Source organism: Eleutherodactylus coqui, chromosome 4 (genome assembly GCF_035609145.1).
Source record: "Eleutherodactylus coqui strain aEleCoq1 chromosome 4, aEleCoq1.hap1, whole genome shotgun sequence".
Classification (NCBI taxonomy): Eukaryota; Metazoa; Chordata; class Amphibia; order Anura; family Eleutherodactylidae; genus Eleutherodactylus; species Eleutherodactylus coqui.
The window spans coordinates 288,409,186-288,436,415 of record NC_089840.1 but is presented as its reverse complement, the minus strand read 5'-3'; the positions used below and the strand labels follow the sequence as shown (position 1 = coordinate 288,436,415).

The following is a 27,230-nucleotide window of genomic DNA, read 5'->3' as shown; positions in this document are numbered from 1 at the left end:
AGTGATGCCCTTACACTCTGATGTATACGTGTCCTGTATATAGTGATGCCCCTACGCTGTGATGTATATAGTGATGCCCCTACGCTGTGATGTATATAGTGATGCCCCTACACTGTGATGTATACATTCCCTGTATATAGTGATGCCCTTACACTCTGATGTATACGTGCCCTGTATATAGTGATGCCCCTACACTGTGATGTATATACTGATGCCCCTACGCTGTGATGTATATAGTGATGCCCCTACGCTGTGATGTATACATGCCTTGTATATAGTGATGCCCCTACGCTCCATGCTGTGATGTATACATGCCCTGTATATAGTGATGCCCTTACACTCTGATGTATACGTGCCCTGTATATAGTGATGCCCCTACGCTGTGATGTATACGTGCCCTGTATATAGTGATGCCCCTACGCTGTGATGTATATAGTGATGCCCCTGCGCTGTGATGTATACATGCCCTGTATATAATATGTGATGCTGCTCCCTGCATGTTCCTCACCCTTCCCTCCTCCTTCCCTGCCCCCTCCTCCCTTATCCTTTCCTTCCCTTCCTGCTGCCTGTGAAGCTGCTGCATTGCCGCCGTGCACCGAGCTGTCAATGGAGCTGGAAAACATTGTGGCCAACACAGTCCTGCTGAAAGCCAGAGAAGGTAAAAGCGGGCGAGCAGCGGGTGAGATGATGGATGATGAGCGTGCACCTGCTCTCCTCCTCACTCATCATCTGTGACATGACAGCATCTTCGACCCCAATCATCCAGATGACGTCTTATTAACCCTTCCCCGGCTTCTGTTAACCCCTCCATACAATTTTCTGCTGCGTGCGGTGTATTTGGGGTGTTTTGTGGGAGGGTCTGTGTTTGATGCTGTATCAGGATGATGTACATGCAGTGCATATAGATATGTTGTGTAGAAGGCCATAATGACATATACATCAGCATACTCAGGTGCAGATGGAGATGTGTTTTCTCTGACAGGCCTGGGTATTAAGGGGAATCCTTCGGGTGAGAATCTGGGGCGGGTTGCAGTCACCCAGCTTTAGCATAGAGAGGTAAGTGGTTGTCAGATGGTGTCCGCTCCTGAGTTGTCATGTCTGGGATTGCCACTTGTGAAGGGATGTCTGATAAGAATATGGAGTTTCCATCTGTGTGATGCCAGTGACTGGTCACTGGCTGGCACTGAATGCCAGTCCTGCAGGTTTCCTCTGCCACTATGGAAGTATTCCTGTGGCTTCTCCAGCATCATTACACAGGTGTCACCCAAATGTGGGACCAGCAAACTTTCCATCAGCACCCCAGACTCTGCTGCTTCCAGACATCTTCCTACAGAAAACTTCTATGCCACAAAGATTTCCTTGTGTATCCTTCTTATATTCCCAAATGCCTCTCACTCCGACCATTCACAGTATGATGCCGGTGGCTGCCTCATGCCTCTGCTTGGTGATGATTGCTGGGGGGCCCAAACTTTCTGAACAGGCTGCTTCTCTGACTCCCTGCTAGAATATAAAAGAAGGGAAGAATGGAAATTGAGGAGAGAAAGGAAGAAAGAGAAAGAGAAAAGACAACAAAAATAGACAAGATGGGGCAGGAGAGGCCAAAAGGGAGAAAGAAGAGGGGAAATATAAAGAAAGGGAGGGTTTAAAGAAAATGAGAAGACAGGAGAAAAAGAAAGGACAAGATAGCAGAAAAGGAGAGAAGAAAGCAAAAAGAAAAAAAGTGAGAGAATGAGGAAAAAATGGAAATGAAGGAAAAGGGAGGGAGTGGGAAAGGAGTAAAGGAATACAGAGGAAAAATAAAGAACAGTAAAAAGAAAACGTGAGGGAACAAGAGGAAAGGAAATGGTAGAGATGAAAGAAAGAAGAGAGTGAAAAGCAGAAAATGTCAGGGGACAAGAGGAAAATGAAGGGAAGGAGAATGAAAGGAAGGGATGGAAAGGTCAAGAGAGGAAAATTAGAGGATAAGAGAAGAGTAAAAAGAAGTGAGGAAATGGATGGAGAAGAAAAGAAAGGAAGTAGAGAGACAAGGACCAGAGAAAATAAATAAAGGAAGACAGTGAAAACAATAAAATGTGAAGCAACAAAAGGAAAAAGGAAGAAGGTGGAGAGAAAAAATAGAAAAAAAGTGAGGGTAGTAAAGGAAAAAGAAGAGAAAATGGAAAGAAAACAAAGAAAGGAAGTAGAGAGGAAAAGAGTGAAAAGAAGAAAATGTGAGGAAACAAGAGGAAAGGAAGGAAAAGAAAAGGAAGAAACTAAAGAGAAAAAGAGAACAAAGAAATAGAGTAGAAAAATAAAGAGTGAAAAAGAGGAAAATGTTAGGGAACAAGAGGAAAAAAAAGAAGAGAGCCTGAAAAGAAGGTTAAGAGAAGAGCAACAAGAAGTGAGGAAATAAGCAGAAAAGGAAGGAGGCAGAAATAAAGGGAGAATAAAGAAAATGAGAACAACTATAAGACAACGCAAAGGAAACAAGGAAGGAGAAAAATAGATAAGGAGTAAAAAGAACAACAAGTGAGAGAAGAGAAGGGAAAAAGAAAAGAGAATGAAAGGAAGTGGAGAGGAAAGGGCAAGAGTGGAGAGATAGAGGAGAAGAGAGGGAAAAGAAGAAAATGTGAGGGAAGAAAGAGGAAAGGAGAAAAGAGCGAAGGACAGAAAAAAGGAAAATGCATAATATGGAAACGAGATTGAAGGGAAGCAATGGAAAGAAGAAGAGATGAAGGGAAGAGAAGAAACAGGAAGGTTATGAAGAAATAGAAGGGTTCACACTCCCAAAACATGGCTTCCAAGCATACTTGAGTGCTCCATTGGCACCTTTGTCATTGGGGATGCTGTTTAGTTTTCTTTGAAAAGAGATGTGGGATAAATCGGAGGCGGGGTGTCCGAATGCTATAGGGTCACTTAGCTCAGACTGATATACATTATTAATTAGATATATGGATATGTATGAATGGATATTTGTGGAGATGTACAGATATGGAGAAGCCCAGGAGGCAGGAAGCAACTCGGTGTCCAGTTTGTGTCCAATGATCATCAAGAGGATGGAAATTTAGCGTGTGACTACAAATGGTTAACTTGGCAATTGTAGTGAAAAGGTGAACATTGTGGTTAGCTGGGTCCTCAGATCTCATGCTGGTAAACACCAGAGTATTGTTTAGACCTAATACTCCTCACTGCTGAGGATCTGCTACAATTGTTTCCAGTCCAGACAGTACAAGCAATATGTATGTAACCTGGTGGACTCCAGACAGATAGTTCACTTGTATTAATACATTGTTACAAACTATCTGCACAGGACAGAGATGTGTGCTGCTGTGTTATGTCTCCACTAGGAGGTGGTGGAAAACGCAAGGGGAAGAGCAAGAAGTGGAAAGAAATCCTGAAGTTTCCACACATCAGTCAGTGTGAGGAGCTGAGAAGAAGCACAGGTGAGCATGGGGGGGATGAGTTTGGGGGTCCTCTGACAACAGCTTTACAAATTCCCAGCACAGGAGGAGACACAGAGAAACGTTTTGGTCATAGATTCTCCTCTGGCTCATATTCCATAACACATGAAATCACTGGCAGAGAAATCCCTTATATCCAGGTGATGTGCCATTACTACTGGTGCTCAAGACTTCTCATCATAAAGCACAATGCCCAATTTATAGGGAAGGGTCAGAGATAGTAAGCACAATAATACTAACTGTTCCTCCTCTTATGTTCTGTGCGGCGTCTCGTGTGCTGGAGTCCTGCGCGGCATCTCCTTTGCTAGTGTCCTGCGCTGCGTCTCGCCTACTGGAGTCCTGCGCTGCGTCTCGCCTACTGGAGTCCTGCGCTGCGTCTCGCCTACTGGAGTCCTGCGCTGCGTCTCGCCTACTGGAGTCCTGCGCGGCGTCTCGCGTGCTGCAGTCCTGCGCGGCGTCTTGCCTACTGGAGTCCTGCGCGGCGTCTCGCCTGCTGGAGTCCTGCGCGGCGTCTCGCCTACTGGAGTCCTGCGCTGCGTCTCGCCTACTGGAGTCCTGCGCGGCATCTCCTTTGCTAGTGTCCTGCGCTGCGTCTCGCCTACTGGAGTCCTGCGCTGCGTCTCGCCTACTGGAGTCCTGCGCTGCGTCTCGCCTACTGGAGTCCTGCGCGGCGTCTCGCGTGCTGCAGTCCTGCGCGGCGTCTTGCCTACTGGAGTCCTGCGCGGCGTCTCGCCTGCTGGAGTCCTGCGCGGCGTCTCGCCTACTGGAGTCCTGCGCGGCATCTCCTTTGCTAGTGTCCTGCGCTGCGTCTCGCCTGCTGGAGTCCTGCGCTGCGTCTCGCCTACTGGAGTCCTGCGCGGCATCTCCTTTGCTAGTGTCCTGCGCTGCGTCTCGCCTACTGGAGTCCTGCGCTGCGTCTCGCCTACTGGAGTCCTGCGCTGCGTCTCGCCTACTGGAGTCCTGCGCGGCGTCTCGCGTGCTGCAGTCCTGCGCGGCGTCTTGCCTACTGGAGTCCTGCGCGGCGTCTCGCCTGCTGGAGTCCTGCGCGGCGTCTCGCCTACTGGAGTCCTGCGCTGCGTCTCGCCTACTGGAGTCCTACGCGGTGTCTTGCCTACTGGAGTCCTGTGCGGCGTCTCGCGTGCTGCAGTCCTGCGCGGCGTCTCGCGTGCTGCAGTCCTGCGCGGCGTCTCGCTTGCTGGAGTCCTGCGCGGCGTCTCGCCTGCTGGAGCCCTGCGCGGCGTCTCGCCTGCTGGAGCCCTGCGCGGCGTCTCGCCTGCTGGAGCCCTGCGCGGCGTCTTGCCTGCTGGAGCCCTGCGCGGCGTCTTGCCTGCTGGAGTCCTGCGCGGCGTCTTGCCTGCTGGAGTCCTGCGCGGCGTCTTGCCTGCTGGAGTCCTGCGCGGCGTCTTGCCTGCTGGAGTCCTGCGCGGCGTCTCGCCTGCTGGAGCCCTGCGCGGCGTCTCGCCTGCTGGAGCCCTGCGCGGCGTCTCCTCTGTTGATGTCCTGCATAGTGTGCCCTCTGCAGGTGTTTTATATGAATGCGTGAATGTCAGAGCTTGTAAATGTATTACAGATAAGGACTACTTCAACCTGTGTGAAAAATTGCCCATCGGGAGGCTCCTGTTCCGTCAGTTCTGTGAGTCTCAGCCGGAGCTGGAGTGTCTGATCCACTTTCTGGATGCCGTGGTAAGGTGGAACACATCTTTTTCTACTGAGTTTTGCAAGGCAAAGATAGACCATGTGCCCATGTTGTCATGTCTGACCTCGCTCTAGCACACAGGGAGCAGTGGGAACCATGTTGCCTGCCTACCTATCTTGGGGGTCTGGTGGTCACATTGTCCGTATTCACTGCCGTTCACATATTCCTCTCTTCTCCAGGCAGAATATGAAGTCACTCCAGATGAAAAGTTGGGAGAAAAGGGCCGAGAGATTATTCTGAAATACCTCACCCCAGAGGTAAGCGAGTCCTGCAAGAACTCCCCGTGCAGCCGCTGCCTGCAGTACACCGTGGGCAAAAACACCAAGATGGGGTACTTGTTACAAAACGACTCCAGCCGAAGTCCTGTGATATTATGCTGCATACATATATGCTGGCTTGTCCCATCCAATGCTATGACAAGTGTCTAAGCTGACCCCAATTACTGGTGGGATGAAGGATGGCAGCTACAGCATTCTCCAAACTACTCCTACCCCCCAGTTACTCATGGTGAGCTACTGATTCAGTGCCAGTCCCTGGTGGCCTAGTCAGTTATTTTCCTGTTCCCTGTGGCCCAGACATTTATTGGTATGCCCATAGTGTCCCATTGGCACCGTCACTCATCACCTTTGCCCAGTGACTTATTGTCTGTCCTGTTGGCACCATCAATTATTGTTCTGACCACCATGGCCTAGTCACTCATCACCTTTTCATGTATTGTCCTGTCCATAGTGTCCCATTGGCACCGTCACTCATCACCTTTACCCAGTGGCCCAGTGACTTATTGTCTGTCCTGTTGGCACCATCAATTATTGTCCTGACCACCATGGCCTAGACACTCATCACCTTTTCCTGGTGGACCAGTCATGTTTTGTCCTGTCCATAGTGCCCCATCAGTCAATGACCTTCTCCTTGTGGCCCAGTCATTTGTTGATGTCTCTATACAAAGCAATCTACACTTCTCCCTACTAAAAAGTAACGTAGTTTAAACTATGATGTGTCCATAATAATGGCTGTCAGTCACGTGACCCCTAGTGTTCAACTTAACACTGATCAGGTATCTAATAGGTGACTAGTAGATTAGATATGAAGCAGTAGAGAGTAGACCAACCCTTTTAATAACGGCCTCCGTCTCTTACAGTCCCCCGTGTACGTCTCTGAAGTCGGCCAAGACATTGTGCACCAGATGGAGGAAATGCTGGAGATCAATCCATACAAAGAACTCTTCTCCAACTGTGCAAAGTAAGTGTTATCAGCAGAACAACATCATCGTGTAATGTGTGAGAGGTCTGAGGGCACAGAGGGGTCTGGAGGGGGCAGAAAAGTCCCAAAGGAAGAATTGGGTCGTAGGTGGCCAAGAGGGGACAATGGGACAGGAAAATTATTGTCTAGATACTTGCAGTCTAGCAGCCAAGAGTAACATCAGCTCCACCAAGAATATTCCAAAAAACATTTTACTAAAGTGCTTGTTCCCTGAAGCATTGTGTCCGATCACCTTCTGAGGACCCCGCAGCAGCAATTATCTCCCTACACAGAGTACTACAATCTGATAAGTGGGTCCTGCTAGAGATGTTGGCAGGGGATCCGATGAGGAGATGAGATGTTCCCTACCTGCCCTTTCAGCCAGTTAGAGTGAAACTTGCCCTTTGCTTTAAACTTGATGAGATTTTGTTACCTCTTCAGATAGTGAGGGGCTCCCATTGTATATTACACTGCAGTACATTGTAGTTCTGCTCTATAAAATGCCTCCTCTTCTTCCCGTGAGACAGATCTGTGTATGATTTCCTCAGCCGGGAGCCCTTCCAGTGTTACCTGGACAGCATGTACTTTGACCGATTTCTGCAGTGGAAATGGCTGGAAAGGTAAGAGACCTGGATCTGATGAATGCTAACTATTGCCAAAGGTATTGCGGTGCTCACCAGTGACCTCTCTTCTAGGCAGCCGGTTACCAAAAACACTTTCCGACAGTACAGGGTTCTTGGAAAAGGTGGCTTTGGGGAGGTAAGTTCTGCGGGTGCTTTACACAGCTTATTCTTCTCTACCTCATTAGTAAATTGTGAGTTGATATCGACGGGTGGGGTTCCACCTTCAGGACCCTCATAGATTGTCCAGAACTGAGAGCAACTGAGATTGTCTGTCTGTGGAGGACCCGACATATCTGAACATTGATGTCAATGAGTATGGTGTAATGTCTCTTGCCCCCTTTGGGAGCACTGCAGTAGGATTGATCTTTTGGTCCCAGATTCCTCCTCAGAGTACAACAGTGAGAGACTCTGTGATCAGCTTAATGTAAGGAGACTCTTCTAGGATTGTCCACAGGACCAGAAGAAAGCAATAAATTAAATTCTACTTCATGGCTGGAGTCTTGCTAATCCAACGTCCCTGAAACAGACATAACTAAAAAATGGCTGATGGGAGTCAGTGCTCATTGAGGACGTCCATGTTAGTAACATAGTGTGTAAGGTTAATAAAAAGACATACAGTATGTCCATCCAGTTCAGCCCATTACACCCCCAGTATTGATCCAGAGAAAGGCAAGGAAACCCCAATGAGGTAGAAACACAATTTTTTTATCATTTTAGTGGAAAAAAAATCATTTCCGAGTCCAATATTGCAATCGGAATAATCCCCGGATCACCCACCCTTCTGAAGTAATCAGTGATAAAACATGTACTCCAGGCTCCTCTTGTACTTTTAGTGAGTTCCCCATCACCACGACCTTAATAAAAAGAATAAGGCCCTATGTCATAGTTTCCTCAGACATTATTACTTCCAGTTTGTCAACCTTATTGGTCAGCCTTCTAGCATCAGTCACCTTATTGGTCAGATGTCTAGCATCAGTCACCATAAAGTTTAGAAGGTTTTGGTTATTTTTTTATTTTAAGTGTACCCCTATTAACTGTTCTGCCAGTTCCAACTGTGCTAATCTTTCCCACCGCTCCACTCCAATTTCCATTACTTGGTCCCAGATCACTGCCTGCACTGTCTTCCCCCCTATTTCTGTGGTTGCCATTTCCCCCAGTCCCCAGTTCAAACACCCCTCCAGCCTTCTATCCATCTTCTCCCCCAGCAGAGCTGCATCCTCCTCATTGAAATGCAGCCCGTCCCTACTGTAGAGTCTGTAGCCAACAGCAAAGTCAGCCCAGTTCTCCAGGAACCCGAACCTCTCCTTCCTGCACCAACTCCGGAGCCACTTGTTTACCTCCCTGCCTTTATTGCGTGACTCGTGGTACAGGTAGTATTTCCGAGAAAACAACCTTGGAGGTCCTCGCCCTAAGATTAGATCCTAATTCCCCAAAATTACTTTTAAGAACCGTCCACCTACCTCTAACGTTGGAATTGGTACCAACGTGTACCATGACCGCTGGATCCTCACCAGCCCCTCCCAGTAATCTGTCACCCTGATCTGCTATGTACCCAACTCGAGCGCCAGGAAGACAACACACTGTTCGACTGTCCTGTTCTTTGTGGTAGATTGCTCTGTCTGTCCCCCTAATTATTGGGTGCCCCACCACTAGGACCTGTCTAGTCTGCCCTGTGCTCTTAATCCTCTTCTAACTGGAACGGATATCCTCCTGGTGGTCAGAGGATATGTCATGCTGCAGCAGCACTAATCCTGTAATGACATGTTCTTCAGTGCACTGCGGAACTTCTTGTAGGCAGACAAATACAAAACTCATTTGTTGTCCAAATTGGTGAAGCTAGGTACAGATTCCAAAATACTAACCTAAATACCATTCCTGCCCCCTAAATATTAGCCCTATCCTCTTAATCCACCTCTAACCCCCTAGAACACACCCCCAACACCCAAATATTAGCCCTATTTTGAAATCCAACACTGACCCCCAAATACTATCGTTAAACCCCCAATTGTTAACCCTATCCCGTTAATCCAAACCTGACCCCAAATATTAGCCCTGTCCCCAAATACTGTCCCTAATCCCGAAATATCAGCCCTCTAACCCCCAAATACCATCCCTAACTCCCAGCCATTTTCCCCTAATCCAACCCTAATTCCTTAAATACCATACCTCACCCCCCAAGTACCATCTTCATCCTTAACTCTCAAATAGGGCCTTGTGTGGCACAGAGTGTTAAGACAGCAGAATGCAGTCCTAAGCTCTCACTCACGACCTGAAGGTTGCGGGTTCAATCTCTGCATGGTTCAAGTAGCCGGCTCAAGGTTTACTCAGCCTTCCATCCTTCCGAGGTCGCTATACAAATATGTTTATAGTTCGTGGGGACCGCTTTACTGGATGGACGTCCAAAAAATAATGTCTCCGAGCTCCACATTTGCTCACTGGAAGACATAAAGAAATACACCTATCCCTGTGCTTCCCCACCCCAGCTTCCCTCCAATATCCACTTTACATCCACTTTATAATATCACAGTGACGGTTCTAACGAGCTGGTGGATCATAGCGACCAATCCTTCATAGCAGCCATAGACCTGGCCACAGAGAGCCACCACTTCCATTCCCACCCCACCTACAGAGAGCTTTATGGTGTAATGGTGGTGGACATGTCCGTGTTCTCTCATCATTAGGTGTGCGCTTGTCAGGTCCGAGCCACGGGGAAGATGTACGCCTGCAAGCGGTTGGAGAAGAAACGCATCAAAAAGAGAAAAGGAGAATCGATGGCGCTCAACGAGAAGCAAATCCTGGAGAAAGTCACCAGCAGATTTGTGGTGAGAGCCCTGCTATGTTACAGTATACATGTATACACAGAGGTCAACTCTATTTAGAGCCTCCAGCATCAGTAGAGGTCTGTGTGACATCTAGTCGTGACCTTTGGTAATTACGGGCTTCCTTCTTAAGCTGTCAATACACATTTAGCTGACAGCTGTGACTTTTAATACCCCCCATAGGCATGCATGTTAGGCTCAGCTTAGCATGCATCTGTTCCCAGGAGGGAGTGGGGAGTAAGCCACCTTCAGGCCCCTCTGCCCCCACCTACAGACCCAAGAGGAAGAGGTGAATAAGCTACTGCCAGACGCCTTTGTCCCTCTCCTCCAGACCCTTCTCTTCCTTCTCTAGAAGGAGGACAAGTCTATCTTTCTCTACCAGACCTTTCTATCCCATCTCTACCAGACCACTCTATACTTCCACCTCCAGGCTCTTTTGTCCTCCTCCAGAACCCTGTGTCCCTCTCCTCCAGAACCCTGTGTCCCTCTCCTCCTGATCCCTGTGTCCTTCTCCTCCTGATCCCTGTGTCCTTCTCCTCCTGATCCCTGTGTCCTTCTCCTCCTGATCCCTGTGTCCTTCTCCTCCTGATCCCTGTGTCCTTCTCCTGATCCCTGTGTCCCTCTCCTCCAGATCCCTGTGTCCCTCTCCTCCAGATCCCTGTGTCTCTCTCCCCCGGACTCCTGTGTCCCTCTCCCCCGGACTCCTGTGTCCCTCTCCCCCGGACTCATGTGTCCCTCTCCCCCGGACTCCTGTGTCCCTCTCCCCCGGACCCCTGTGTCCCTCTCCCCCGGACCCCTGTGTCCCTCTCCCCCGGACCCCTGTGTCCCTCTCCCCCGGACCCCTGTGTCCCTCTCCCCCGGACCCCTGTGTCCCTCTCCCCCGGACCCCTGTGTCCCTCTCCCCCGGACCCCTGTGTCCCTCTCCCCCGGACCCCTGTGTCCCTCTCCCCCGGACTCCTGTGTCCCTCTCCCCCGGACTCCTGTGTCCCTCTCCCCCGGACTCCTGTGTCCCTCTCCCCCGGACTCCTGTGTCCCTCTTCCCCGGACCTCTGTGTCCCTCTCCCCCGAACCTCTGTGTCTCTCTCCTCCAGACCCTCTTTTGGTGACACCGGGCGATGAACGATAGGACTTTCTGGAAACGTTCTCCCCAAAAAAGCTAATTTATGGATGTAAGATCTTTCATAAGAAAAAAATTTTTATTACTTTTTTACATAAGGGAATCACATTCACAGGGATTCCTTACAATACACTGATATCAGAAATGAATCCCAGCCCCCATATACTGCACTCTCTTCCGTCATCACAACCTCCTTATACTGTCCTCTTACCCTCTCCTCATCATAGCACCGCCATATATCTTCTCCTTCTGCAGCTATATCCCACTTCTCTCGGCCTGATATTACTCCCGCACACAGGGGGCAAGGCTAATATCAATTTCACAATTCTGATGAAAGTCTGTATGTATCCACAGAAAAATGCTGATTAATCTAATTAATTACATTAATTGCCAGACCCTAGTCTACTTTAATTAGTGGGCTGGGCTTAAGACTTTGTGGGGGAGCAAGAGAGCAGCAGCTTGGGTCCTTTTAGGCTGGGCTCACATGAATGCGTCGGATTCCGCAGCGGTAGACCTACGATCTTTCACAGAAAGTAACTGCGAATGATCGTGGATGCGACCGTTTTTTTCGCGTGGATGTACGCTATGGGCAGCGTATCGTCCGTGCGGACGAATGATCTCTCTCTCCCCTTCATCCGGCTTTTCCTTTGAAGTTTAGAGCATTTCCGCCCCTCATACGCAATGTTAATTGCATATGGGCGACAGAACACTCACATCCATTGAGGCCGTCCACGCGGAATCCGAGCTAAAAGAGACCATGCTGCAATTTTTCTTCCGCTCGCGAATACGCAATTCGTATCCGTGAGTGTGAATGAAAAAGCAAAATGCCTGCCTGTCAATGCACGCGTTTTACCGCGGATCTTCCGCGCAGACGGTGATCTCGTCTTACACAGCACAACCTTTTCAGATGCTCGACAGGCCGTCCCAGCGATGATCGTTCCTGTGGCTTTACACAGTGAATGGAGCGCGTCGGGATCATTCCAGCCCGCTCGCCTCCATTCACAGTAAACAGGCCGTCGTTCATAGATGGACAACTGCCTGTCCACACGGGCCGATGCGTCGTTCGGTTTTTAGACATGCATAAACTGAACAACGAATACATTAGAGAAGCGACGTGCGTCTATGTATAACGCAGGCATATAATATTGGCTATTGATTATTAGCACACAGCCGACATTCATCTAAGGTGTAGGGCCACCTCTAGCTGCGCACACAGTGGTCTCACCCTACGGACAGTATATATGGTAGAGGAGCCACTCTAAGCTATGATTATCTCTACACCAGGTGAATCTAGCATACGCCTACGAGACAAAGGACGCCCTGTGCCTGGTGCTGACGCTGATGAATGGAGGCGACCTGAAATTTCACATTTATAACATGGGAAACCCTGGATTCCAAGAGCCGAGAGCTTCCTTCTATGCAGCGGAGATACTGTGCGGTCTCGGCGACCTTCATCGTGAGAACATTGTGTACCGGTGAGTCTACCGTCAAGAAGGCATTTAGGGCGTATTGACACTGGAGATTTTATCGCGTTGCATGACACACAAAAATAGAACCCATTCTTTGCAATGCAGCGAGACCCAAAAATTGCAGTATGTTCAATTTTCCTGCGAGTCCACAGAAATCTCACCTCTTCTTTCCAATGGGTGAGAAGAAACATGGCAGCACATTTGCATGCACACGCACGTCCAATCCGTTTTTTTTTCCTATTGAAATTTATTCAGATTTTTCGCACTCATGATAAGCGTGGGTTCGGCGGTGCAACTTTCTTGCAAATCTCATCGAACTTGCAGTTTACAAGCATGATATCGGCCCGCATTCTTCCTGTGTGATTGCGCCCTCACCGGGAGATGTGGGGATGGTTGCCGGGCGTGCTTGTGTTCGTCTGTTGAGCACTCTGAATAATCGCTCTCTTTTTCTTCTATTTCATTTAGAGATCTGAAGCCGGAAAATATCCTCCTGGACGATTATGGTGAGGACATGGAATGTCATCTGTAGGGGAAGGGGGATCCTTAAGGGTGTATTCATATGGGCGATACAGCCTCAGGCCCATTCACACTGGCGAAGGCAATTATGGTCCGTTAAAACTGCACGGTTTTCACTGGGTCCGTTTTTTATGTATTGCATCCGTATTCACTGCATTTCTCATATATCAAGAAAACCACAAGAAGGCCCCATAAATGTCACTTTTTTCCCAAACTTGTGAGCACAGAGGAAGTACCACAAGAATCCGCGTCACCGCCCAGCGCCAATCCATTATGTGCTGCTCCAGGCGAGACACTTGCAGCGGATCCGGAGAGGTCTCTGGGGGGCGCCAGGTCTGATTCTGCTGCGATGTTTCACAGGCGGAATCCGACCCGGCCGTGAGCATGAGCCCTTACTCTCTAGGTTGGAGAACTCGTATAAAACGGAATTACCCTTGAACTGTACTGAGCTACATCAAGTAGACACAGGAGTCACTACTGTAGAGACTGCCCTGACTGGCCTAACAGCCCGAGCGGCGGCACAGGAGTCATTGATATCTTCCCATACCTATCATCAAATGCAGTTTCTGGAAGATTCCCTAGATGACGTGGAAAATAGTGGAAGGAGAAGTAATATTAGAATATGTGGCATCACCGAAGATGTGGAGCAAGAAAACCTTGAGGAAACGCTCCGCCATATCTTTAATTCTATCTTGGGACTCTCCTCTGAAGCTGGATTGCGCTCATCGGTCCCTCAACCCCAGGTCCGATGATCCGGATTACCCTCGAAACATCATCTGCCGAGTTCATTAAGTGAAGGAGACCATAATGAAAAAGGCATGGGAGTGCTGCCTTTTATATCACCTGGGTAAATACATACAGCTACTCCCCAGCCTGTCCCGCCTTACTCTTAGGAAAAGGAAACCCCTCCAACCTCTTCTGGATACACTACTCCAACACGATCTGCCATATACCTGGAGATTCCCTGTCCATCTGCAAGTCTGTCATGAGACCTGTTTATATGTTCTTCGCAACCAGGGATGTCTTCCTACTATTACTTCAGCTCTAAGCCTTTCCTGCTATAACAATCCAAGATTACCCTTCTCTCTCTACTATGCCTCCTGAGGGGGCGCTTCCTCACCCTCAGGGGGTTGGCCAACATCATGGAAGAGACCAGACGTGGTGAAGAAGGGACTCAGGTTTACTCTGCTCCTCCTCAGCCTAAAACATTTTTCCTCCCCTCTTAAAAAGCGCTTGCAGACTCTTGATACATAGTTCTCTAACACTTCTACATCAGTAGACTTCTTGCCGCACATCAGCTTATTGTCTTTCCATAAGTTCCACGGACAAGTACGACTACCCATAAGGACGTTGAGAGCTCCAATATGTGCTATGCACATGGAAGTGGGATTCGGACTCTACTGCTTACCTAGGGTGGTGCTTTGGACAGTTAAGCTCAGATGTTGTATTCGAGCCATGCCTGTTCGAGGGGGTTTGGTAGAAGCACATGCTGATTGTCATGTTAGTTGGGTAGTGGTATATGGGTTTTTCTGCAGTACGAATAGCAATATTTATGCCCACTTGGGTCTTAGCCGTATATTATTGAAGTTCATGCCTGTTATAGTTTATGGATGGCATCCCGATGTGAGGGAAGCTTCTCTGATATTAAGCCTATTAGCCACTCCCTGCGAGTCCGCTCTTAGGCCGGCCTCAGAGGAGCGTATTTTAGCTCCCTATTTGGTCCATGTTTTGGGTACTGTAGTATGAAGCTAATGTAGATCTATTCATGTGGCCATATATTTCATGGACTTTTTTTGAAACGCAGCATCAGCTATTTTTGTGCCTCTGCCTTCATACTTTATTTTAGGCAACTATGGATCAGTATTTGGCGGTGATGTTCATAACTGTGACAAGAATTACATTTTTTGCATAAATTATAAATTCCAAAATTTGCAAGAAAATGCAACAAAACTGAAGAGACTTTGCATGTAAATATCCCATGATGCAATTTTACTGAGCCTTCAATTTGACCATCGCACCCTAAACCCTTCATCAGCTAGGCTAGCACAAACACAAAAGTTTTTCCAATAACCAATTCGGAAATAGAAGTAATTGAGGGAGTTTGCTATTAGGACATAGGAGGAGGCAGAAGTGGTGGCTGTTGGAGCCCCTCGTATTTCGTCATTCTCAGAAACTGGTTCAAAACAAAGAAGTTCCTTGTGTAGTCGCCATGCTCTTTAGTTCTGATGGAGGCGGGGACTTTATAGCTGTTGGGAGGAGTTATATGATGATTGGGAGGAGCTACTGGTACATAGAGGAGGGAGCTGAGACCTCGGGCATGCAGCTGCGGCTCCAGCCACATGGTTCCCGGTTTCCTCAGGCTTTGTGCTCTTTGTCCTTGCAGGTCACATACGGATCTCAGATCTGGGTCTGGCGGTGAAAATCCCAGAAGGAGAATCCATCCGCGGCCGCGTGGGGACCGTGGGGTACATGGGTGAGTCCATTACTGTACAGCATGTAGCTCCTGGGAGGGGTTATTCGTGTCACCTGACTTCACTCTTTTTTCCAGCCCCTGAGGTTCTCAATAACCATCGCTACACGTTTAGTCCTGACTTCTGGGGTCTAGGCTGCTTAGTCTACGAGATGATTGCCGGACAATCTCCATTCAGGGGAAGGAAGGAGAAAGTCAAGAGGGAGGAGGTGGACAGACGCGTCTTGGAAACCGAGGAGGTTTATACACACAAGTTCTCTGAAGAGGCAAAGTCTGTGTGTAAGATGGTGAGTGATGGCCAAATGTCTTCACCTACACCTACAGATTTCATAGAGATTGTAAGCTCTTGTGATCAGGACTGTTACTCACCCCACACCTCTTGTATCTCCTGCTCATTCTAGATTGTAAGCTCCTATGGTCAGGACTCTTACTCATCCTCCATCTCTCGTATCTCCTACTCCTTATAGATTGTAAGCTCTTGTGGTCAGGACTCTTACTCCACCTCTTGTATCTTCTTTTAGTCCTTCTAGACTGGGATTGATGAAGAGTGATGTTTTTTGTCACCGCTGTTCTATTTTCTTACTCATTACCCTTTATATTATAGCTCCTCAACAAGGATGTGAAGCAGCGTCTGGGGTGCCACGAGGGGCGGGCGCTGGAGGTGAAGCGTCACCCCTTCTTCAAGGTTATTAACTTTAAGAGGTTAGAAGCAGGAATCATGGACCCTCCATTTATACCTGATGTGAGTATGGGCAGTAATAATACATGCAGTAGTGATGACAACAAGGAGATGTCAGGACTACATGTGTACAGCGTGTGTGCAGATATCATGGTTACATGTATACTGCGTGTTTAGATGTCAGGACTGCATGTGTACTGTGTGCGCATATATCACGGTTACATGTGTACTGTGGTCTCTCGTGTTGATATTGGTTATTATCATCGGTATGTTATGGTCTCTCATGTTGATGCTGGGTGGTGATCATCTTGCACGGTATGGTCTCTGACGCTGGATGTTCTCAGTACATTGTGGTCTTCGTGTTGATGTTCGTTATCATCGGTATAATATGGTCTCTCATGTTGATGCTGGGTGGTGATCATCTTCTACGGTAAGGTCCCTCATGCTGGATGTTTTCGGTACATTGTGGTCTTCGTGTTGATGTTGGTTATTATCATCAGTATGTTATGGTCTCTCTTGTGGATGCTGGGTGGTGATCATCTTGTACAGTAAGGTCCCTCATGCTGGATGTTTTCGGTACATTGTGGTTTTCGTGTTGATGTTGGTTATTATCATCGGTATGTTATGGTCTCTCTTGTGGATGCTGGGTGGTGATCATCTTCTACGGTAAGGTCCCTCATGCTGGATGTTTTCGGTACATTGTGGTCTTCGTGTTGATGTTGGTTATTATCATCGGTATGTTATGGTCTCTCTTGTGGATGCTGGGTGGTGATCATCTTCTACGGTAAGGTCCCTCATGCTGGGTGCTCTTGGTACATTGTGGTCTTCATGTTGATCTTGGTTATTATCATCAGTATAATATGGTCTCTGATGTTGGTGGTGATCTTCTTGTACGGTAAGGTCTCTCGCGCTTGATGTTCTCTGGGCATTGGGGTCTTTGTGTTGATGTTCGTTATCATTGGTATGTTATGGTCTCTCTTGTGGATACTGGATGGTGATGTTCTTGTACAGTAAGGTCTCTCACGTGGATGTTTTCGGTACATTGTGGTCTTCATGTTGATCTTGGTTATTATCATCAACTAACTTTATTAGAAAATTTAATTTTTCTAATAATGTTAGTTTTAATATAAATTGCTTTGAGATTTATTTGAAGAATTACTGCCTCGGTGAAAAAAAAAATCGGTTATTATCATCGGTATAATATGTTCTCTAATGTGGGTGGTGATCTTCTTGTACGGTAAGGTTACTCATGCTGGATGTTCTCAGTACATTGTGGTCTTCGTATTAATGTTGGTTATTATCATCAGAATGTTATGGTCTCTCATGTTGATGCTGAGTGGTGATTATCTTGTATGGTAAGGTCTTTCTCTCTGGATTTTCTCGATGCACTGTGGTCTTCATGTTGATGTTGGTTATTATCATCGATATGTTATGGTCTCTCTTGTGGATACTGGGTGGTGATCTTCTTGTACGGTAAAGTCTCTCACTCTGGAAGTTCTTGGTGCATTGTGGTCTTTCTGTTTATGTTCGTTATCATTGATATGTTGCGGTCTCTTGTGGATGCTGGGTCGTGATCTTCTTGTACAGTAAGGTCTCTCACGATGGATGTTCTCGCTACATTGTGGTCTTCGTGTTGATGTTGGTTATTATCATCAGTATGTTATGGTCTCTGATGTGGGTGGGGATCTTCTTGTATGGTAAGGTCTTTCACGCTGGATGTTCTTGGTGCACTGTGCTCTTTATGTTGATGTTGGTTATTATCATCAATATGTTATGGTATCTCTTGTGGATACTGGGTGGTGATCTTCTTGTACGGTAAGGTCTCTCGCGCTGGGTGCTCTTTTTACATTGTGGTCTTCGTGTTGATGTTTATTATCATTGATATGGTATGGTCTCTCTTGTGGATAGTGGGTGGTGATGATCTTGTACGGTAATGTCTCTCATGCTGGGTGCTCTTTGTACATTGTGGTCTTCGTGTTGATATTCATTATCATTGGTATGTTATGGTCTTTCTTGTGGATACTAGATGGTGATCTTTTTGTATAGTAAGGGCTCTCTCGCTGGATGTTTTTGGTACATTTTGGTCTTCGTGCTGATGTTGGTTATTATCATCAGTATGTTATGGTCTCTCTTGTGGATGCTGGGTCGTGATCTTCTTGTATGGTATGGTCTCTCACGATGGATGTTCTCGGTGCACTGTGGTCTTCATGTTGATGTTGGTTATTATCATCAATATGTTATGGTCTTTCTTGTGGATACTGGGTGGTGATCTTCTTGTACGGTAAGGTCTCTCATGCTGAGTGCTCTTTGTAAATTGTGGTCTTCGTGTTGATATTCATTATCATTGGTATGTTATAGTCTTTTTTGTGGATACTGGATGGTGATCTTTTTGTATAGTAAGGGCTCTCACGCTGGATGTTTTCGGTACATTTTGGTCTTCATGTTGATGTCGGTTATTATCATCAGTATGTTATGGTCTCTCTTGTGGATGCTGGGTGGTGATCATCTTGTACAGTAAGGTCTCTCACGTTGGATGTTCTCGGTACATTGTGGTCTTTGTGTTGATGTTGGTTATTATCATCGGTATGTTATGGTTTCATGTTGATGCTGGGTGGTGATCATCTTGTACAGTAAGGTCTCTCATGCTGGATGTTCTCGGTGTATTGTAGTCTTCGTGTTGATGTTGGTTATTATCATCGGTATGTTATGGTCTCTGATGTGGGTAGTGATCATCTTGTACGGTAAGGTCTCTCACGCTGGATGCTCTCAGTGCATTGTGGTCTTCGTGTTGATGTTGGTTATCATTGGTATGTTATGGTCTCTCTTGTGGAAGCTGGGTGGTGATCTTCCTGTACGTTTAGCTCTCTTACGCTGGATGTTCTCTATACATTGTGGTCTTCGTGTTGATCTTGGTTATTATCATAGGTATGTTATGGTCTCTGATATGGGTGGTGGTCTTCTTGTATGGTAAGGTCTCTTACACTGGATGTTCTCAGTGCATTGTGGTCTTCGTGTTGATGTTAGTTATTATCATCGATATGTAATGGTCTCTCTTGCGGATACTGTGTGGTGATCTTCTTGTACGGTAAGGTCTCTTGTGCTGGGTACTCTTTGTACATTGTGGTCTTCGTGTTGATATTCGTTATCATTGGTATGGTATAGTCTCTCTTGTGGATACTGGATGGTGATCTGATACATTAAGGACTCTCATGCTGGATGTTTTCGGTACATTGTGGTCTTCGTGTTGATGTTGGTTATCATCAGTATGTAATGGTCTCTTGTGGATGCTGGGTGGTGATCTTCTTGTACGGGAAGGTCTGTCATGCTGGATATTCTTCCTACATTGTGGACTTCGTGTTGATCTTGGTTATTATCATTGGTATGTTATGGTCTCTGATGTGGGTGGTGATCTTCTTGTACGGTAAGGTCTCTCACGCTGGATGTTCTCTCTACATTGTGGTTTCTCCGGAATCCTAGGCATTCTCCTTGGTATAGTGTGGTCTCTTATGTTGCTGTTGGTTGTTATGAGTGGTACTTTGACGTTTCTCATGTGGATATTGGGTGTTCTTGGTATCGTCAAGCTATAGAGAAAAGACATGGGCGCACATACACACATTATACAATGATCTTATGCTTCTCAGCAATATTTATAAACATGAGATTCTCTACTACATTTTGATCAAACTGTATAAGCCCACTAGACACTTCACAGCGACCTCTCAGTTGGCCTCTACACTACTGGGTGCAGCCCCGCACCATGTGAACAGGCCTCTAGGACTTACCTGTCTATATGTTCCCAGAAATGAGAAGCTTAATTGCATCTGCATAGTCTAATCCCCTCTGGTTTTTGCTTGGGCTAGCACTCCAACCCATTTGGCACAGGTGTTTTGAATCAGCAGGACACTGAAAAAGGGCAACTACCTTCTTGGTCCTCAGAGCATTTTTTGTGAATATATGGATAGATAAACTCTAGAGGCCCATTTACATGATGCGGTGCTGCATGGTGGCCCAGAATAATATGGTGTTGTGTCCGTGGGGTGGTGTGACACAGAGCCATGGGGGCTGAGCCTGCCAACAGTGGTGTTGTTGGGCATATGGTATTGCTCCTCCTTCGGGTGCTGTATTGTGGTGGCAGGGGTCACCATGCGGTGCTGCACCTTACAGTGTAGGGACACATTAAAAGAGACTTGTGGACTTATAGAATTTGATCAAAATGTAACAAAGAACCTCATGTTTATAAATATTGCGGAGAAGCACTAGATCCTTGTATAATATGTGGATTTGCGCCCATGTCTTTTTTTTCTACAGCTTGGGTGTTCTCAGTACGTTGTGGTCTCTCGTGGATGCTGGATGTCCTTGATATGTTGTGGTCTTATGTAGATGCTGGATGTCCTCGATATATTGTGGTCTCACATTAGAATGCTGGGTGTTCTCGATATGTTGTGGTCTCTCATGTGGATGCTGGGTATCCTTGATAGGTTGTGGTCTCATGGGGATACTGGGTGTCTTTGATGTGTGGTGGTTTCTCGTGGCTGAGTGTTCTCAGTACGTTGTGGTCTCTCATGGATGGGTGACTGGGTGTTCTTGGTAAGTTGTAATTCCTCATGGATGGGTGGCTGGGTGTTCTCGGTATGTTGTGGTTTCTCTTGGATGTGTGGTTGGGTGTTTTTGGTAAGTTGTAATTCCTCATGGATGGGTGGCTGGGTGTTCTTGGTAAGTTGTAATTCCTCATGGATGGGTGGCTGTGTGTTCTCGGTATGTTGTGGTTTCTCTTGGATGTGTGGCTGGGTGTTTTTGGTATGTTGTAGTTTCTCATGGATGGCTGCTGGGTGTTCTTGGTACATTGTGGTTTCTCATGGATGGGTAGCTGGGTGTTCTCAGTACATTGTGGTTTCTCATGAATGGGTGGCTGGGTGTTCTTGGTACATTGTGGTTTCTCTTGGATGGGTGTTCTTGGTACGTTGTGGTCTATCATGGATGGGTGGCTGGATGTTCTCGGTAAGTTGTAGTGCAGCATCCGAACAGCAACCAAGACACGGGGCCCACACTGAGGAGCTGGCAGGGTAGAGTTGGCACTTGTCATGGTGGCTTTACCAGACTCCTCCCCAGAGGGATGCACGGGACCTAGACCAAGGCACCGCTAGGCCTCTTCCAGGCAATGCTGGGACAGCGGTTACCTGTATAAGTGTGGTAGATTTTAGATTTGTCACGCGTGACGCCACCATTCCTTTGCACCGTAGCTTCTACCCGGCGGTTAAATGAAGAGAGTCCACACACGGTTGAAACGTGATAACTTGGTCACTGGGAATGGGCAATGACCAGTGAACTTTACTTGAAGCTTTGCAGAGTACAGATTTACACACCAGTGCAGGCAAGACAGAGAATGCGAGTTCAGGGAGGAGACACAGGATGACACCGGTCCTACAGGCCAAGTTATCTGTAAGGTACCGCTCCTGGAAAGGGGAAGGAACATTCCACAGACACTCAGTCAGTACTTGTAGACAGCTCTTCACGGCGGACTCCTCACTTCTCTCGTTCTTCAGAGGCAGATCCTGGCATAGAGGACTTTAAGATACCTCTCCTCTTCTTCCATCACTTCACCACATAAGGGTTGAAAGTACATTCATGTGGCCGGCACTCCACTCTACTCTCAACCATAGAAGATGATGAAAGACCTCTACCACACCCAATCACTCACATTTATAGGGTACAGACACCACGTGACTAGACAGATATTGATGCATTTCCAGACATATCCCAGCCACTTTCAGACATTAACCTCTTGCATGCTGCAGCTGTGCAATACACATAACAGCAGACTAGGCACTTTGCACAGTGCATCCACATAAAAGACATGACATGTATGACAATTATGGAGGGGCCAAAAATAGGTGTTTCGGGCCACTACAGTTGTTTCTCATGGATTTGTGGCTGGGTGTTCTCAGTATGCTGTGGTTTCTCGTGGATGGGTGTTCTTGGTACATTGTGGTTTCTCATGGATGGGTGGCTGGGTGTTCTCGGTACGTTGGGGTTTCTCATAGATGGCTGGATGGATGTTCTCAGTACATTGTGGTTTCTCATGGATGGGTGGCTTGGTGTTCTCGGTATGTTGTGGTTTTTCATGGATGGGTGGCTGAGTGTTCTCAGTACATTGTGGTCTCTCATGGATGGCTGGATGGATGTTCTCAGTACATTGTGGTTTCTCATGGATGGGTAGCTGGGTGTTCTCAATATGTTGTGGTTTCTCATGGATGGGTGGCTAGGTATTCTTGGTATGTTGTGGTTTCTCACATATGGGTGGCTGGGTGTTCTCAGTATGTTGTGGTTTCTCATGGATCCTAGGTGTTCTTCTCGGTACATTGTGGTCTCTCGTGTTGGTGCTGGTTGTTGTCACCAGCATGTTGTGGTCTCTTATGTGGATGTTGAGTGTTCTTGGTAGGTTGTGGACTCCTGAGTAGATGCTGGCTCTTCTCCCTGATAGATTATGGTCTCTCATATTGCTGTTGGTTATCATTGGTAAACTGTTTTTTGGGGTTTTTTTTGGGGTGGGTCTATTTTGCTGCTGTTGGGTGTTATCATCAGTACATGGGGGTCTCTCGTGTGGGGTGTTCTCCCCGGTACATTGAGGTCCCTTCACTGCATTGAGGTCGGTGTTTTGTTGCAGCCTCGAGCCGTGTATTGTAAAGATGTCCTGGACATAGAACAATTCTCCACCGTGAAAGGTGTGAACTTGGATCAAACAGATGACGACTTCTACACAAAGTTTTCTACAGGTTCTGTCTCTATTCCCTGGCAGACTGAGGTGAGGATGTGGATACATTACTGTTATACTGATAGGTATACATAATTATTTAGAAAATGTATCAGCTGGGGAAACAGTGACTCACATCGTATAATGACATACACAGTATGTCACCGCAGCCACATACAACATATATAATCAAAGCCATGTACACAAGATATCACAGCCACATACACAATATACCACCATATACCTCAGCACTATAGGTAATGAAAGCTGAGCTGTGATTGGTCACTTTGGGCGACAAAGATAGATGTTGTTTTAGACAACTTTTATAAGAGTGCAGAGCCGGCCTACTTTTCTATGACCTACCCTGTAGATGCTATGGGGATGATGAGTGAGACATAGTGTGTAATTACATAATGCATACACATGAGGGCAGAGTTGTTTTGATAACAAACCGCACCACATCAGGCTAAGGTGTATGTGTGTGTATATATATATATTTAGATATAGATTGCAGAGGCTTTCTACTGGTAATATACAATCACCGCCACAAAGTTCACAACACTGAAGATAATAACATCGTTGTCTCTGAAGTTTTTCTATTCTTCTTATTCCTCCAGATGATAGAGACAGAGTGCTTTAAGGAATTAAATGTTTTCGGCCCTAATGGGACCCTCTCACCAGATTTAAATCGGAGTCACCCCCCAGAGCCGCCCAAGAAAAGTTTGCTGCATCGTATTTTTAAGCGTCAGGTGAGAAGATCTGTGACTCGTACACCTGTGTGCATCTGTCTCTTACCTACCAGGTATCGTCTGTGGCTGCTGATACAAAACACTTGTCAGTGGTTCACCGTACACTCCATTAACCGGCCAGTATCAGTCAGCTGGGAGAGCTTATAGATTATATTCACTGGGGCGGAGCTGTGACTACCTCTCAGACACGATATACAGGCTGGTTGTCAGCAGTAATAGATGATGTCACTGTAGTGTAACGTAGGTGGATCTCATGTTTGATCACGTCATTATATCAGTGACGTCTTCACCAAGGGCGGGGCTGTGACTACCTCTCAGACACGATATACAGGCTGGTTGTCAACAGTAATAGATGATGTCACTGTAGTGTAACGTAGGTGGATTTCATCTCTGATCACATGTCATTATATCAGTGATGTCATCACCAGGGGCAGGTCTGTGACTACCTCTCAGACACGATATATAGGCTGGTTGTCAGCAGTAATAGATGGTATTACTGTAGTATAAGGTGTGTGGATCTCATGTCTGATCATATGTCATATCAGTGATGTCAGCACTTGGGGCGGGACTGTGACTAGCCCTCAGACGTGATATACAGGTTGGTTGTCAGCAGTAATATATGGTGTTACTGTAGTGTAAGGTAGGCAAATCTCATGTCTGATCAACTCATTACATCAATGATGTCATCACTAGGGGCGGGGCTCTTATGTATGGTGCTCATAAGAACCGTCACTGACCTGCCTAGCCCAATGGTGGCGGGATTAATGAGAGAAATATTCAGATCCGACTCATTCAATGTTGGTTTCAGTAGCTGTTATCATCCGATTCTGCAGAGGGGGGAGCACATACCTTATCTGGAGGGTCTTCAGATCACTTGTCCCTCTGCCCTGGTGTACATTTCTCTCGTAAATTGGGCTTGGATTTTTTGCAACTTCTCGGTCAGTGGTCACAGCAACTTGCAACTCCTTTACTTCAGTGGGAGTGTGAGGTCGCAGGGCTACATGCCATCTCAGCCGAAGTCGCCATGTATCCCTAGCCTATGACAGAAAGTTCTAAAACATTTGTGTCATGCAGAGATCATGGGTTCATACCTGCCACATAGTGGTCAGACATTCATATACCACTCTGACAGGTTCTAGAACTGTCCTTTGAGACGGGTTCTGGTTTTGGAGCAAAACTTTATAGTACTTTTCTGCAGAGGCCACATATTCATCTGTTACTATAATAGATTTTAGAGCAATCCTGTCATGTAGCGGTCATAGATTCATAAGTCACCATAACTGGCTCTAGAACACTTCTGTCATGTGGAGGTCATACAGTGACCAATGAAAACAATCTTTGTCAAAAATAAAGTCAAGCCCCCAGAAGAAGTTGTATTTCTGCAAAACCAGTCCTGCAGTTCCATCTCAGGCAGATCTGTAAATGATGAGAGTTGTGGTGATTGGATGAATGGTCTTGTCACCGGAGGCCCTAAAAGAGGCTCTCGGAGGCTCCTTGTGTGCAGTGACCTCTTCTTCCACTTGTGTAGAGCTTGTTGACCACTAGATGCCTCTACGACGCAGAGAAGAGATTTCACCCAGTTACCAGAGGGGGCGCATTATTGGGGTGTGAGATGCTGGATGGTCGCATCGATGAATTGTCCCCCACCGGCCGTTCTGACCAGACTGTTAGGAGGTGTTGGGACCAGTGGATGGGGGCACACAAAGTGATCGGGCTCAGGACGCCCCCTACAGACCACCAGCAGAAAGGAGAATCTGACCAGACTATTAGGGGCTGTTGGGACCAGTGGATGTGTGAGGGCACACAAGGTGATCGGGCTCAGGACGTCCCCTACAGACCACCAGTAGAGAGGAGCGTCTGAGCAGACTGTTAGGAGGTGTTGGGACCAGTGGATGTGTGAGGGCACACAAGGTGATCGGGCTCTGGACATCCCCTACAGACCACCAGTAGAGAGGAGCGTCTGACCAGACTGTTAGGAGGTGTTGAGACCGGTGGATGTGTTAGGGGACACAAGGTGAACGGGCTCAGGACGTCCCCTACAGAACACCAGTAGAGAGGAGTGTCTGATCGTCCAACAAGCACCAGCAGCTCCAACTGTTTCATTGTCCAGCATGCACAGACTGGGGGTGCAATCGTTACACCCCTATGTCTGTTGAAACCATTGTTCGGCACTTGGCTGAAGGACATTTGGTCTCGAGGACCCCATTACATGTACGACTTCTGACCCCGCCGTTGCCTCCATTTGCAGTGATGTCATGAATGATGAAACTGGATGCTATAGAGTTGAACCAGATTGTTTTCAGCGATTAATCCAGTTTAGTTTGGGCTTTCAAGAGGCAGCAGGATAATGCTCCGTCGCACACACAAGGGGGTCACAGGAGCCCCCAAAACATTGTCATACTTTCATGGCTGCCTAGTCACCAGATTTATCGCCAATAGAGCCTTCATGGCTGCCCATATCACATCTTACATCCAAGCTAGAAGCGGCCCAACAAGGTACTAGAGCCTCCATGCCTGCCCGTATCACATCTAGTATCCAATCTAGAGGTAGCCCAACAGGATACTAGAGCCTCCATGCCCGTATCACATCTTGTATCCAAGCTAGAGGTGGTACAACAGGGTACTAGAGCCTCCATGCCCGTATCACATCTTGTATCCAAGCTAGAGGTGGTACAACAGGGTACTAGAGCCTCCATGCCTGCCCGTATCACATCTTACATCCAAGCTAGAAGCAGCCCAACAAGGTACTAGAACCTCCATGTCCGCCCGTATCACAACTTGTATCCAAGCTAGAGGCGGTACAACAGGGTACTAGAGCCTGTTGTACCGCCTCTAGTTTGCATACAAGATGTGATACTAGATATATGACAGAGCGGTTCTAGAACCGGTTATTGTGATATTTGAACATGTGACCTTTACATAACAACAACATTCTAGAACCGGTTCTAGTGACATGTAGAGATCATCTATTCATGACAGTATAACTAACAGGCTCTAGAACAGATCAAACACGCAGGGGTCACATATCCATGTGTCACTCTAGGTTTTAGAAGGTTCCGGTTCCGTGCGCCGTCCTCGGCAGTGAGGGTTCTCGGTTACTCCACGGATGGGTTATGGTTTTCGGGGCAACATTTTATAGTAATGTTCTTGTCTTTTTTCCTCCCAGCACCAGAATAACTCCAACATCTCCACAGACACCTCGACCTCCTTGAACCATCACCTCAACACGAACCACATCAATTCCAATTCCACAGGGAGCAGCTAGTGGCAGCGGGTGCCGGCCAGCGGAGAAAACATGGTCAGGTGTGGTGACACCAGCGGAGAGGGGGAGCCCAGATCCTCATGGTGGCTTCCAGCGGAGACGTCTGTGTCTTAGATGGGATGACAGACACCACCTGAGGGGAAGAAGTAAGATGTGCTCAGGGGAGCGGGTTCCAGACCCTTCTATCACCAATGGCGTGAGTTAGGGACAGTGATACCTCCCACATTCACGTGACGTTACAATAGGACATTGCTATTTGCATGTAACAGGTAATCCCGTAGTGTCATGTGTGAGTGGAGGACTGGTCCCACGCCTCAGGCGCTGCCGCCTTGGACTTGCACAGCATCTCACTTTGTGTCCTTTTACTACAACTAAAGAAAAAGGTTTATTTTTTTTTAAA

At 47.2% G+C, this 27,230-nt stretch overlaps 1 protein-coding gene across 4 annotated transcripts; it reads left to right on the top strand.

The window, feature by feature from the left end:
- Positions 1 to 599: 599 nt before the first annotated feature.
- GRK5 (G protein-coupled receptor kinase 5) lies at positions 600 to 27,230 on the top strand. 4 transcript variants are annotated; one of them, XM_066601364.1, is made up of 16 exons: positions 600 to 658; positions 3,327 to 3,422; positions 5,011 to 5,123; positions 5,316 to 5,393; positions 6,275 to 6,375; positions 6,903 to 6,995; positions 7,071 to 7,134; positions 9,680 to 9,820; positions 12,219 to 12,409; positions 12,869 to 12,906; positions 15,303 to 15,392; positions 15,468 to 15,676; positions 15,994 to 16,131; positions 22,733 to 22,870; positions 23,437 to 23,568; positions 26,735 to 27,230. In XM_066601364.1, the coding sequence occupies exons 1-16, from the start codon at positions 607 to 609 to the stop codon at positions 26,831 to 26,833; spliced, it is 1,773 nt and encodes a 590-aa protein (XP_066457461.1). In that variant the 5' UTR covers positions 600 to 606; the 3' UTR covers positions 26,834 to 27,230. The 4 variants fall into 4 exon arrangements, with proteins under 4 accessions (XP_066457461.1, XP_066457463.1, XP_066457465.1 ...); XM_066601366.1 differs by having other exon boundaries at positions 615 to 658; positions 3,290 to 3,422; XM_066601368.1 differs by lacking the exons at positions 600 to 658; positions 3,327 to 3,422; positions 5,011 to 5,123; positions 5,316 to 5,393 and having other exon boundaries at positions 6,281 to 6,375; positions 6,899 to 6,995.

Excerpts from the sequence above, each read along its gene's own strand:
- GRK5 (XM_066601364.1), top strand. The coding sequence starts at position 607 with ATGGAGCTGGAAAACATTGTGGCCAACACAGTCCTGCTGAAAGCCAGA. Across the intron at positions 15,393-15,467 it reads GGGGACCGTGGGGTACATGG|CCCCTGAGGTTCTCAATAAC; the intron begins GTGAGTCCATTA and ends TCTTTTTTCCAG. Across the intron at positions 15,677-15,993 it reads CAAAGTCTGTGTGTAAGATG|CTCCTCAACAAGGATGTGAA; the intron begins GTGAGTGATGGC and ends TTTATATTATAG.